General features: G+C 49.3%; 2 protein-coding genes across 9 annotated transcripts in view; one reads left to right on the top strand and one right to left on the bottom strand.

Moving 5' to 3' along the window:
• Positions 1–2,048, bottom strand: part of LOC122370436 (pre-piRNA 3'-exonuclease trimmer-like) — a 33,328-nt gene extending 31,280 nt beyond the window's left edge. Inside the window, exon 1 of one of the 3 annotated variants that reach the window (XM_043346069.1) lies at positions 1,954–2,048. In XM_043346069.1, coding sequence (XP_043202004.1) covers positions 1,954–1,962 — 9 coding nt within the window. In that variant the 5' untranslated portion in view covers positions 1,963–2,048. Of the gene's footprint in view, positions 1–1,941 lie in introns of all 3 variants that reach the window. The other 2 variants (XM_043346071.1, XM_043346070.1) reach the window with 2 other exon arrangements.
• A 987-nt stretch (positions 2,049–3,035) lies between these two features.
• On the top strand, positions 3,036–13,549 carry LOC122370435 (mediator of DNA damage checkpoint protein 1-like). 6 transcript variants are annotated; one of them, XM_043346067.1, is made up of 8 exons: positions 3,036–3,105; positions 7,679–8,721; positions 9,070–9,400; positions 9,725–11,193; positions 11,516–11,688; positions 12,114–12,266; positions 12,568–12,716; positions 12,919–13,549. In XM_043346067.1, exons 2-8 carry the CDS (start codon positions 7,716–7,718, stop codon positions 13,214–13,216), a joined length of 3,579 nt encoding a protein of 1,192 aa, XP_043202002.1. In that variant the 5' UTR covers positions 3,036–3,105; positions 7,679–7,715; the 3' UTR covers positions 13,217–13,549. The 6 variants fall into 6 exon arrangements, with proteins under 6 accessions (XP_043202002.1, XP_043202003.1, XP_043202000.1 ...); XM_043346068.1 differs by lacking the exon at positions 3,036–3,105 and adding an exon at positions 3,820–3,842 and having other exon boundaries at positions 7,683–8,721; XM_043346065.1 differs by lacking the exon at positions 3,036–3,105 and adding an exon at positions 4,376–4,495.
• The last annotated feature ends 8 nt before the right edge of the window (positions 13,550–13,557 follow it).

Below are 13,557 nucleotides of genomic sequence, written 5' to 3'. Positions count from 1 at the left end.
AAGACAATCGCTCAAGCCGCTGCTGAGATATGGGCCTCTCAAAATCATTACTTTTGCAAAACTGCTCGAACACCCTTGACTTTTCACGTGGCACGTGCCACGGCGGTCACTGAGATGTATCAAAAGTAGTCAATTACGGGGTAGAAGGGATGGGGCTACCCAACAAAAAAGACCGCAGGCCAATCGGTCCAGCGGTTGCTGAGATATAAGCCTCTCAAAAGCGTTACAGGCCGGGCCGGGCCGGGCCGGGCCGGGCCGGGCCGGGCCGGGCCGGGCCGGGCCGGGCCGGGCCGCTCATACTGAGATTTTTCCGTTATATTGAAAAGACTCACTTCGCTCGCTGCGCTCGCTCGCTCGTAATCAACCAGGGTACCTACTCCAGTCTCCAGGTGATTAAGGTTGTTCTAGAATGTTCATTGAATCCAAGCATTATAGTGTGTGGTACACAAGGTAGCTGGTATTGGAAAGGTATCCCAGAAACAAATCTAAAAGAAAGATGACATTTTAGTGAGGTCATATAACATGTCATTAGTCAAGCCAAGGTCATGACAGGATCAAAATCAAATAAAAAATTTAGGGCCCTCAGTGAAAACGGTGTTTGAGTCTAATTTTGTCCTCAAAACTACCTAGTACCTATATACTGAATGAGAGCACATCAAGCTTGAGCTATTCTGGAAGTGGTAAGCTTATAGGTTCACTATTTTTAATGTGCACCATGCTGGGGTGAGGGTGTTAAAGTATTTGAGCCCTCTTCAGGTTTTTCACGTATGTCTAAAAAACAAAGTTGCTCCTTGAACACCTTACAATGTCTACATCTTTTTGGCACATGTGAAACATTCAGACCTGCATTGTTCAAGGTCAGCTCACCAAGTCAAGTGACCAATTGACCTGTTACAGATCATGTCAAGTGACTGGTAAATGTGAAGATCAAGTATGGTGAAGATAAAAAGCAATCTAGCCTGACCTAATTTTACCTACTACTGACCTACAACATTGAAACTACCAACCTACAACCTTGACCTACAGACCTAGAACCTACAAAGTACAACCTTCAACCTAGGTACCATTCCAACCTACAACCTACTAACTTACCAACTGCACTTTCATCTTTAATATACTAACTCAGACTGAGACAAAGCTGAAGCACAAGAGAGATGCATCAGCCATCAAACCTCTTGCCTTCTTACAACAAATGCCATGTGACATTGTGGTGGAAGTTCTGGGGAGATAATAGAAGGCGTGTATTTTAAGAACGCTACCAAAATTGTGGCACTTTATTTTTTTTAATTCTATTAGAGTGTTACTTTTAAGTTTTACATTATGTAAGCTATACGCTTTAACTTGTATCGTTATTTTTTTGGTTATTCAGGGACGTTCACAGGCCACAGCAGCATGCCCCGGGATCATCTCTCCCGGCCGGCCATCCATGAATGGTATTTGTCAGGATAAGGTCCGATCTACAATTGTGGCGCTTTTTGAATAAATTTAGTCTGAACCTTTTGATAGGAAGGATTCACAAGGACAGAGCCACCGCTAAGCGAAGCTTGTTGCGGTGACCCTGCCCTTTACCCTCTGATCATGAAATTCCAATTCTATGGCAGAATTTAGAGTCCAAAGTTTAACGCGCGTACATAGCCGCGCACGGCCGCACACAACAGCGCATGCATGGCGCAGTTGATACAAGTATGAAACAGTGGAAATTTTAGGTTGTAGGTTAGGTTAGGTTATAGGTTTTAGGTTGTTAGGTTTGTAGGTTGTAGGTTTGAAGGTTGTAGGTTGGTAGGTTGTAGGTAAGTAGGTAAGGGTAGGCCAGGTTTGATCATGTTATTTCCTATTATTTGCGAGATATGTAAGTATCATTTTTGGATTCAGGATGTCAAATAATGTCATATTGTGAAAATTTTCCTTGAAATCTTCTTAGGACTTTATCTTGAAATTTACCCCATGAATTACAGATATCATTGGAAAGAGCACTCCACTGCGAGCATTGCAAGATGGAACAATAACGGCTAAACGTGAGCCAGTGCTGCCAGATGGGGAAGGCTGTAATCCTCCATATCAGTTACAAAAATCCTCCAGATTCCTCCAAATCCTATTGGTAGATATAGAAATGCGGTCTTGGACGCTGCGGGGGGCTATACCTACCCCAAAAAAGTTTCACCAAATTCTAAAAACTCATCGGATTTCGAATCCTTTCGGCTTTCGCACTGCTGTGCAGTTTAAAAGATACTTTTTCTTATAAAAGTTGTTGAGTTTTCGTTTTATCTTAAAAAAACGAAAATTTTCGTCGATTTCGGGCGCTGCAGGGGGGCCGGGGCATTTGCCCCAAATGTCCCCCTTAAATCCGCCAGTAGTTTGGTACCCTCGTAAATATTGGCTAGGAGACTGAGACATTCTGCAGTCTCACGGTGATAAAGGACGTGATATATCCTAACGGGTAGGGTGACACTGGGCTGGAAAATGCCTTTTTAGTCTTGAATGTGTTATATTTTTCCATGAAATTGAATATAATAATCGGGCGACAAATCCTCCAGATTTTCCTCCAGAATCAAAAATCCTCCAAAAGCGAAATTTGTCCGCAAATAGAGTTCAAAACCCTCCAGATTTGCGGAAATCCTCCAAATCTGGCAGCACTGACGTGAGCTAAACAATCGAAATCCTCCAAAAATCCTTCAACCTGCTGCGCCGTTTTTGTCACCACTGCTGCATCAAGTGTCTATTGGCCTATTGTTTTGTTGAAATAGTCAGCTTGCCTAAAAATGACGTCACAAAACTTTAAGTTGGTAATGGACTTAGTGAAAGTAAAGTTAGGTTAGGTTCGATTTAATTCCATTAGACTAGTTGGTAAGTAGGTAAGGTTAGCTGAGTTGGGATACAGTTAGCTCAAGTTGAATCTGGTACAAAATTACAACAGTTGTTTCGCGTTGCTAGTACAATGGAACAGCTGCGATTGGCTGTAAAGGAAAAGCTTATGACGTCATTTTTAAACTTTTTACAAAAATACATGGTACAGAGCAATCATCGTTGTGTCCGTTGCGTCCATTGGGTAAAGCTTGGGTAAAGCGGGTAAAGTTCGCCCTAACTCTTCAACAACAACAACAGCGGGTAAAGTTTTGGGAAAAGTTTTGTGCAACTTGCAAGGCTTTGTGTGACTATCGTGACTATCTCAACAATTTTCGACAAGCCGGGGCATAACTCGTGAAGCGACAGAGCTTAAGAGCCGCAAAAAATCCATTGGTTAGCTCTTTTAACTTTCTTTTGATAACATTTCCTCTGATGACCCCCGACTGGAAAAAATGCACGCTTTCGTCGAGAACTCTAGCGTAGTTGGGCGTTTGCGCCGAAAATTTTCGGCGTACTTCGGCGTAAATCGACGGCTTGCGCCGAAATTTTCGGCGTACTTCGGCGTAAATCGCGAAAAAAACGTCCGGGGGGTGGCACCAACCCCCCCCCTCGGCCGGCGAGGGTTAAATGTCTTCGGGAGTTAAACATCTTAAATATCACTTATCTTGTCTCGTGTTCGTCTCAGGGTATTTAAGTCATGTTCAGTGAACCTGATTGCGACTCTCCCACGGCGGGAACAGTTCACCGATCCAGAGTGAGGTTATGGATTGTCGGATCCCCTAGTTCAGATAACGTATGCTATCGTGTGCGTATTGACCGTTGTGATTCCTGTATTTCCGGCGTGTGGTTTGTGAGCGGACGCTGGCAATCGGTCCCGCATGGCCTGGTATCTGCCCGATCCCATCGGCCGTGCTTGCACCACGTCTGTTGAAGGCCCCGTCAGGCGTCAGTCACCGGCTGGGCACTACTGCTGATCGGAGCCGGGCAACAAAATAAAGGTTACGTTATGGAACATGCCAGTGAGTTTGTGAGTCAGGTCCTGACAAAATCTCCTGACTGTCAGGAGATTTTGTGATAGCGAACCCTGGTGCTCGGTCCCGCATGGCCTGCTGATATCTTTTGTCTGCCCGATCCCGTCGACCGTGCCAACAACCGTCTGTAGACAGTAGTCACTGGAAGACAGTCACACACACACGCCAGCCCCCCCCCCCCTCGACGAAAAGTGCGTGGCTACAGCCTGCAGCCATCAGTAAGCCTTGAAAATTTTCGGCGCATGAAGCATGGCTTAGTAAAATAATTTCGGCGCATAAAGTACCCTTGCGCCGAAATTTCGGCGCATCACCTCCGCCGAGAACTTCAGCGTAGTGGAGGCATTTTTTCCAAGCCCTGATCGGCGGCCGGCTAGTACTCTTGCCCGCGCTCACATACGTGCACGTTACCCCGGCAACGGGCTATTGACCAATGAGAAGCGAGAAAAGTGTTACGTCACTGCGATTTTTCATATACCTGTGCCCCCCAGACGTGACGTAGTGTGCTCGCGCGCGTGCAGGGTCTCTGCGATCGAAAAAGAGCGCTAGCAGCGCGCCACTCGACGCCGCAATTGTCAAAAGCGGCGTGGTAGTATGCCTTATTATGAATGGTGTGTGTAAAAGTGAGTTTTTATGTTGTTTATTTGGAGGAAATGGTTGGAATAAATTAAGTTATTTTTATTTCTGTTGGTTGGAGTTTTTATTCAAAAGATTTCGGTCTATACCATTGATATTTACTGAAAATACCTTCGCTTGAATAAATTGCAGATATTTGGCAACTGAAGTGTTAGGTAAGCCTAAATGATATGTAAAAAGGTAAGAGACACCCTGATTATCATTTGAGAAACGAAAATATATGATTTTTCTTATAAGACTCGCTCAATACGCTACTCCGCGGTTTATGCCCCGAGGGTGTCCGAGGGTTCCCGTTAGTTTGTCGTTGGCGCTCGGCTCGCGCGCGAGCCGACGTCACCGCCTGTGACGTCGGCTCGCGAAATACGTCATACCCTGCACACAAAATAGCCGGCTGCCGAACAGCGCTTGGTCGGGTGATGACCTAGCTAGATTATCAACTGTTTAGCCTCCAGGGGGCAACAACTATAAATTGAAATAACCATTTTTACGAAAAATGTTTTTCAGTAGTGATGCTTAAGAAAGGCATGACACTTCTCTTACCAGCATCATGTTCCTCTCGTCAAGACGCATATTGAACTACAATTTGGCAGTCTGACTACCACGTTTTTACAAATGGCGATAAATACCTACTGTTTTTACCCGGATTCCTATTTGCTGCTTGGTTATAGATAAATTAGATTCATACATTTGTACAATTTTCCTTTAGATTTGATATGGGATATGATCCAGGTAATCATAGTTTTGAATCCAATTTCATTGTATGTATTGTTCAGCTCCAATTTGTCCAGGTCCATTAGGATTGTAGAATGTAAATCCAATTCAAATAATATTTTTTGTTTAGAGATTTAATGAGATCATTGATCCTTGCTCACTTTTTTGTCAGCAATTACCCAAGGATCACTTGATGTAATTTGAAATGGTTCTGTTTCAGGGATATTATGTGATAATGCATCACAATATGTTTTTGTGGCACTCATTGACAAAAAAATCACCTGGAAACATGGTTAGATGACAGGTTGTACAGGTTGCATATGGTGTTATCTACTCAGATCATGGGTCCCTGTTATTGTTTTTTCATTAGATCCTATGGGAGCATTGATCCAGAAATCAGATTTTTTAAAGTAGGACTCTATGGGATCACATTCAATTTTGGCATTTGCTTTAAGATGAACTGAGTTCACAGATCCAGCAATTTGATCCATTCTGACATGTCATGTCTGGTATTTAATGAGACTAATCTAATAAGAATGTTAATTTGGTTTTCAATTTGTCAACATCATGGTCACTATTCACTATCCACCCACACATCAGTAGGCGGAACTATGGTCAAGCGTACCCATTTTCGGGAACGCATTTTCGTTCCCATGTTTGGGAACGATAAACCCAAATATGGGAACGCCATGTAGGCATTATTTAAAACAAGAAAAAGAACCGTTAAATGACGTCCAAAAAATATAAAACGATCGTGAACCGCCTGATATTTGTCTCAATATTGTTGGGAAAGAGTTTGATATTGTAAGGCTCATCGTAGTTTCAAATCGTTCCCCTATTTCTAAAGCAGTCCATCATCCGGGCCGCGAGCCCAAATTTGGGAACGCTCTCGTACACTGGCGCTGCAAGCGTTCCTTATTATGGGAACGGCGTACCCAAAATTGGGAACGATTTCACCGACGCCTTTCAGGGGCTCTTTTCATTAACAAGCATCACGTCCAACGCCGCAAATTATTGTTAACGCAACAATCATCAGATGACCTTTCCGGCAAGACCGTCGCATGTTTCGCCCGGTCTTCTGCGCTTTTATTCCCGTCGATCTCGCAGCGGGCACGCCCCCTCTGCAGGATTACGTAATTCACAACGCTCAGCGATGTTCAACAACTAGGTCTTCCATACCTATATCCACCGTCCGCGCCGAGGGTGGAGACATGTCAAGCACCTGTCTGTTTATCACCGATAGTTGACGAGCACAAGGAAGTATCCAAAAATGGGAACGCTGAATATGTCCCACCCTCAAAACACCTAGTCCCAATGAAAATCTAGTTTTTTCCTTTCTTGATGAGTGTAAGTGGCAAAAGGCCTGGTAGGATGGGCACGAGGAATGATCGAAATCAGCATAAAAATTATAAATAAGCCACACAGAGCGACCTATATAAGAGAAATTCCCCCAAAACGATCACGCTTAGAAACACGGAAGACAAAAACCACGCTCATGACGCTCCATATAAAACAACTCTAAACAGCTAGCATCCAAATAAAATATGTCTTTCTGGGATGATAGAATACAGCTGAATAATTTTAAACCACTGAAACTGAGTTTACAACAGTAGTTCGGTAAAATCACTGACGTTCCATGCGGTCGTGCGCCCCGACACCAAATGTCACCAATATTACCCCCGGACTGTCCGCGTGTTCGCTTGCATATGTCAGCATCTGGTGTCGCTAGTATGAAACTTCATAACCAGGCGAAAATTATTATACTTGACCTCAAAATGTAAAAAACGCTTCATTTTCCTTAAAATTGCAAGTTAAATGTAGTATAACCCATGTTTTCACCATTCCGTCACTTCAAAAAATCATTAGAAATATCATTCGACGGTCAATTTCCTTGTGCAACGGTCAGATTAAAGATTATTTTATAGAGACTTAGTAGATACTTAAATTAGCGTGCACTTTTTTGAAACGTGATGCACTTATGAGTTTTAGTGGGCGAACGGCCGAAAAATTACCTTCCGTTCCCATAAATGGGAACGCCCGTTCCCATATTTGGGAACTCCGTTCCCAAAAATGGGAACGTTCCTATATTTGGGTACTCATGACCATAGTTCCACCTACTGACATATTAAATAATGTAAAAAACTTGAAATTATTGGTACCAAGGTCTTGCACCCTACCAGGCCTTTATGAAATGATACCTACCCATGGTGTCTGTTCTTTGAAACCTGCATTTTTTATTTGGGTTGTGAAGTGACAAGTCTAAACTTTGCCTTGGATATTGTGAATTCTGTTGTCACCTTACCAGTACCAACAGTTCAGCCTTTTGCATATCATGTTATTTTTATGTTACCCTTAATATTTCCAGGTATATGGGTGAGACATTAGTCAGGCCAAAATACTGAACCATGCAAGTTTGATGCATGATTCTTATTTTTTACAATATTGCAACCACCTTTCAGATAGGCATATGCAGCGAAGAACACACTGCAAGAGAAGATGTTTGACATCAATCCACTCATCAAAGTTCGCTGGAAGAACCATGGTGCTATAATCGTGTCCAACTTTACCAGGCTGCTGGAGCAGGAGGAGTACGCCGACGTGCATATTCGGCACGCCGGCCGCACGGTCTCGGCGCACCGGATCATGCTGGCCGCCAGCAGCCAGGTGTTCCGCGCGTGTCTCGCCTCGCCGACGGGCGTGATCACCGCTCTGGAACTGAGCTCACTGGGCTGTATCGGCGGCCTGCTGCTGGCCAAGGGACCAGACACCGTGCTGGCCGAGCTGGACCTGATCGTGCAGCTCGTGTACTTCGGCTGGGTGGACCTGCGCGAGCGCAGTATCGGCTCTCTCCTGGAGACGGCGAGCTGCCTGCAGTTCGCTGAGGTCTGCGAGGTGCTGCAGCGCACGATGCACGCGCGAGCCGAAGCGCATCAGCTGCACCAGCCTCTGGCGCCGCCGCATCACGCGCCGGTCGCCATCTCGGCAGCCGAGTGTTACGACCCGGTGGCGGCCAGCGACCTGGCGCTGCGAGAGTTTCAAGAGGCCTTGCTGGCGCAGGAGCACAGCCTGCCGTGGCCGCCGGAGCTGGCGGAGCCGCCTCCGCCGCCGGTGGAGCGCCGCCCCGAACCGCTGCCGCCGCCGCCCCCACAGGCGACGGTAACCAACTCCGGACTTCGACACGAGGACGCCGCAGGTTTGACGGCCGCCGGGCTCTGCGAGGTGGTCTATAATCACAGTACCGCCGCGGCGCTGGCCCGCGACCCGGCGCTGCCGGCTGTCTCCTCCGCCGGGGGCCCAACGACCGGCGGTACTGCCGAGCACGGGGGACAGGGCGGTCATCAGAGCCACTTTCAGGAGCCGCAGCAGAGCGAGGGGCAGGCGAGACCGCAGGGGTCGCAGGACGGCGCGCCTCTGTTGCGCGTCCGCACACAGTTCGAACTGCACTGCCCCTGGGGACTGGACATGAGGCAGGCCGGCCGGGAGCACCGCGAACCCGATCACGGTGAGAGACGCGCGAAGGAGACGCGCTCCGAGCTCTGCTGGGAAAATTGGATGCTATCCTAGCCTGAGCTCAATACGTGCATGTCAAAAAACTATTAGAAGCATTCCATAAAATCCATATAAGTCATATTCATAACGATTTCTGCACAGAGCACCACAATCTGCATAGCCATTTACAAGTACTTCATCGTAATTCGAGACATCGTAACTTTTTATGAGTTGTATTTTATTTGCATCGTAATTCGTTCGTTTTACGAATGCTCTAAACTAAACCATCTTTCCATCTCTTCGCCACACATCTCGGTTGTCCTTATTTTACTCATAATTCTCCATCTTTTTTTTTTTGCAGGGTCGGATGGAAGTTTCCCTCCTCCTTCGGGGTCGGATCTGTGGTCGGGTATGCTGATGCCGGCGCCGCCCCCTCCTCCCCCTCCACCGCCCCCGCCGCCCCCGGAGCCGGCGCCATCGCTGGCGGACGAACCCGACTCCGGTGTGTTCGTGGTCGAAGACGAGCAGGCCATCATCGACCACTGTGGCCTGCCGCCCAGCACACCCGACACGCTCGAGCGCTTCGACGAAAACTTCAGCGGCCTCACTGAGGAGGAGAAGTCTCCCATGCCGCCCAAAGCGGTGCGCGTGAGGCGTCTGCGACGGCGCGCCACGACACGAGCTCGTGCAAGGTTAGTCATGGACGTGGTTTGCGTGAATTTTATGCCTGATATTTCATTTCATGTCAAGGCATAGATCCATAATCCATCATTTGGGTGATATTATGCCCACTGATTTTTTTTATTGATCATGTGCATCACCAAGATGACAGCCACAGGAGTAAGTCACCTTTTATCTATACTATAACGTATTATAATGTTATCTTGAAGTTTGAACTGTGATATTCGTGGATTCAGCTCTTTCTCAAGTGGATCATTCGGATATTGAAGGGATTGATAGCATGTATGCCGTGGAAGGGGAGCTGACTGACATGCGTTTCCTTTGCGTGCCTTCAGGAGGATGCCGGCTCTCATCTCACTGGACCAGTCCACTGTGTGTCAGGTGTGTGGCCGGGACCTGGGCAAAATGGCGGCTCTGCAGCGGCACATTGCCACTGAGCACGCCGACCGACCGGCTCCGTCCGTCCAGCGCGTGGATCCGCCGCCCGCCTACGTTCGGCACGTGGATCAACCGGCCGCCCACGTCCAGAGCGCAGAGCGGCCGACCTCCCCCGTCCAGCCGCACTCGGAACGGCTGACTGCCGTCGTGCAGGCAGACCGACCCGCTGCAACGCCGGCCGACCGACCAGCCCCTGCTGCCACGCCAGCCAACCGTCCAGCCTTCACTGACACGACAGCCGACAGGCCGGCCTCCACTACCCCTGCTGACCGGCCGGCCCCCGCCGCCACCCCAGCGGACCGACCAACTCCTGCTGCTACCCCGGCCGACCGACCAACCCCCGCCGCCACCCCTGCCGACGATTCACCCTCCACGGTTGACACGAGTGCCATCGCCGACGCCAGTGACACGTGCGCCGGGCTGATGTCGTTCCGCACTCGACTGACGGCGCAGGCACCGGCGGTGCCGGCACCCACGGTGGCAGTGGAGGTAGTGGAAGCGGACGATGAGGAGGAGGAGGAGATTGACGTGGAAGCGGAGTCGGATGTGGAACCGGAGCCAGAGGCGGACACTGAGTCGGAGACTGAGGCAGCAAAAGAGGCGTCGAGGCTTCCGGAAGTATCGAGTGCTACAGAAGCTTCGAGCACTGCGGATGAGATCTCGAACACGGCAAAGAAGAGCGATGATGAGCGTGAGACGGCGGCCGGCGGACGGTGTGCGGAACAAGTCGAGGTGGCGCTTCCTGGTGACGATGACCGACCGCTGAGAGTTGTGCACGTGACAAAGAAGGCAGTGGGGACGGGGCGGACGACGGTGGCGGCGTCGACGGTAGTGGTGGTGGAAGGGGAAAGGATAGAGGGTGCACCGTTGACCGTGCTAGAGAGGAGTGAATCGCCACCGAGGCTGGAGAGGAGTGAATCACCGCGACCGCGACCGGCGACAAGGCTGGAGGGGAGTGAGCCACAACCACTGGCCGTTAGGCTGGAAGAGAGTGAGCCATCGCTACCGGTCACGAGGGTAGAGGAAGATGAGTCACAACCACCGGTCACCATGCTAGAGACGAGTGAGCCAACGGAATCGGCCGCGACACTGGAGAGGAGTGAGCCAACGCAACCGGCCGCGACACTGGAGAGGAGTGAGCCAACGCAACCGGCCGCGACACTGGAGAGGAGTGAGCCAACGCAACCGGCCGCGACACTGGAGAGGAGTGAGCCAACGCAACCGGCCGCGACACTGGAGAGGAGTGAGCCAACGCAACAGATAATCATAGAGGGGTGGCTGGAGGAACCCATTCAAGCTACAAAGTCATCACAGAAGCAGCCGGCAGATCCTGCAGCGGCAGGAGACGCAGCTTCCAGCTTCAAATGTGAGTGCTGATCGGTTACTGGCATAAATCTTGAAGTGTTTCGGTCGCTATCGATAAATAATCCGCTACGTGTCATTTCGTTTGGGCTGTCTGTTGACTCTTTGCCGTGTTACTTCAGTGATGCTTGATTAATGCTGCTTGGTATTGTCATTTGCAGTTTAGCAGTTAACTGAAAAAGTAAGTTTTATCCAACAATGCATTTTCATTTCCTCATACCGTTATTACCCGATTTCCTGTCCTGATCCGATCCGTCCATCGTTCTGACCTCCATGTCCCACCTACCGTCTCTCCTGTCTCAGCTGACGCCCCCCTCTGCCGTCAGGCGGCGACTGTTCGTTCACTACCGACACGGAGCGGCGTCTGGCCGGCCACCGGCGCAAGGAGCACACGCCGCTGCTGACCTGCTCCGTGTGTGAACTGCAGTTCCGAAATCCGGCTGTGCTCTACCGACACATCAGCAGCGCGCATCCGGACCAGGAGGCCCGGCCGACAAAGGTGGCCCACTCCCAGAGGTCACTCGTGTGGCGTTCTATCTGAATCGTGAAATTGGAATTCTAGCAATCGTGCAAAGTGTTCGTTGGGGATGTTCCGCGCTGGGGATGTGCCTTCGATTTCATTTAAGCAAACAGTTTTGAAGCTGTAATTTAGGTTCATGTCTTATCGGGCTCTAAAAAAGCTTTGCTTGGGTAACTTGGGGGGTAATCTGTTCGGTGCCTAAATCTGCCGTGCAAAGGCAACAACGATTACGTTGGGGTGACCTCTGACCTGAGGTAATGACCTCTGACCTAACGTATTTGTGTTTGCCTTTTGCACTGCAGAAACATTGTTGCTTTGTATCTAATTGGTACGAACCCAGCGGCTAGAAGTGGCCGACGATGATGTATTTAATGATTTGACTTTAAATGTCTGCCGACCCGCAGTGTATGCTGTGCCCGTACAAGAGTAACCGGCCCAGCCAGATCCGCCGCCACATGCGTGACATCCACGGACAGGACATGCAGGGACGCCTGCTGCCGCACGACTTCAAGTGTCGGCACTGCGAGTACACCACGTGCAGCTCTATGAAACTCAAGGTATGTTTGGGACGTGCGTAATGCTGTTAGGCGATTGGTTGGGGATAGGTTCATGGTTAAATGTGCTTTTCTCGCAGCTAACTCGCAATCCGGCGATAGCTATACATTTCCTTCTAGTTATTTTTACACATCTTTTATGATTACTTGTCATTCGCCAGAAGAAAAACGAAGTTTATCAAATGAACTGACCTCAAACACCAACTACAATTTCGAGTGTCTCGAGTCCCGACCATAAATGCCCTCTCGAACGCAAGCGTGACTCATTCACCGCCTCTGACGTGCGCGTCCTCTATGTCCACAGACGCACGAGCGTCGGAAGCATTCGATGGGCAAGCAGTTCAAGTGTTCCGAGTGTTCATACAGCACCATTGAGCGGCAGGCGCTGACCAAACACCACCGGATTATGCACACGGAGGACCGGCCGTACCGCTGCGAAATCTGCGACTTTCGGTCAGTGCTGCTAAATTATTGTCAGACAGGATACTGACGGGCTGGTGTTGGATAGCGTTTGTCCAGATAAGGCGTTCCCCATGCCCCAAATGTTCTTGTGGATTGTTGTCATATTGTATATATCATTAATTTGGTATTCGTGCCTGAGGAGAGGGTGTCTTCTTTTTCCATCACTAAGGATCTTGTTTTCCGATGCCCTCAGAACGTCGACGCTGTCTCGCATAGCTCGCCACCGGCGCTCGCACACGCAGGAGCGGCCGCACGAGTGTACCACGTGCCACGCGCGGTACGCCGACCGGCGCCGCCTGCGCGAGCACGTGGCGCTGCACCACGAGCCGGGCGTGGATGCCGCCAAGGCGTTCCCGTGTCAGTTCTGCGACAAAAAGTTCAGTCGGCGCGACAACATGATGCAGCACGTCACCAGGAAGCACGCCAGTAAGGCCGGCTTGGCCTCTCCCCGACCCCGCCGCGGCTCAGCGAGCGAAGGGAACAAGCTTTAATAAGAGGCTCGTGATGGTGGAAAGAGAAACTGGGGAGAGAATGTGACAATTCTCTAAAAGAGTGGAACATGTAAACAAATCCTGCTGGTGCCAAGTGTTATGACATTGTTGTGGCCGCTATATTGTGTATGCACGCACATTGTCTGAGGAGAATATCAATGTGCTGTCTGTCGGTGATATGCGGATTGTACCCACTTTCATATGCATCATTTAGAACAAATGAACCACCATTACCCATTGTGTTGGCTGTGTTGTGAATTGTTGTGCAGTGACGCGAGGATAATTATTGGTTTGGCATCGTCACTATAATAGAAGTGGTAGTAGGGGAGCTATTATAATAT

Source organism: Amphibalanus amphitrite, unplaced genomic scaffold (assembly GCF_019059575.1).
Source record: "Amphibalanus amphitrite isolate SeventyFive unplaced genomic scaffold, NRLGWU_Aamphi_draft 001131F_arrow, whole genome shotgun sequence".
Lineage (NCBI taxonomy): Eukaryota > Metazoa > Arthropoda > Thecostraca > Balanomorpha > Balanidae > Amphibalanus > Amphibalanus amphitrite.
This window is presented reverse-complemented; position numbering and strand designations above follow the sequence as displayed.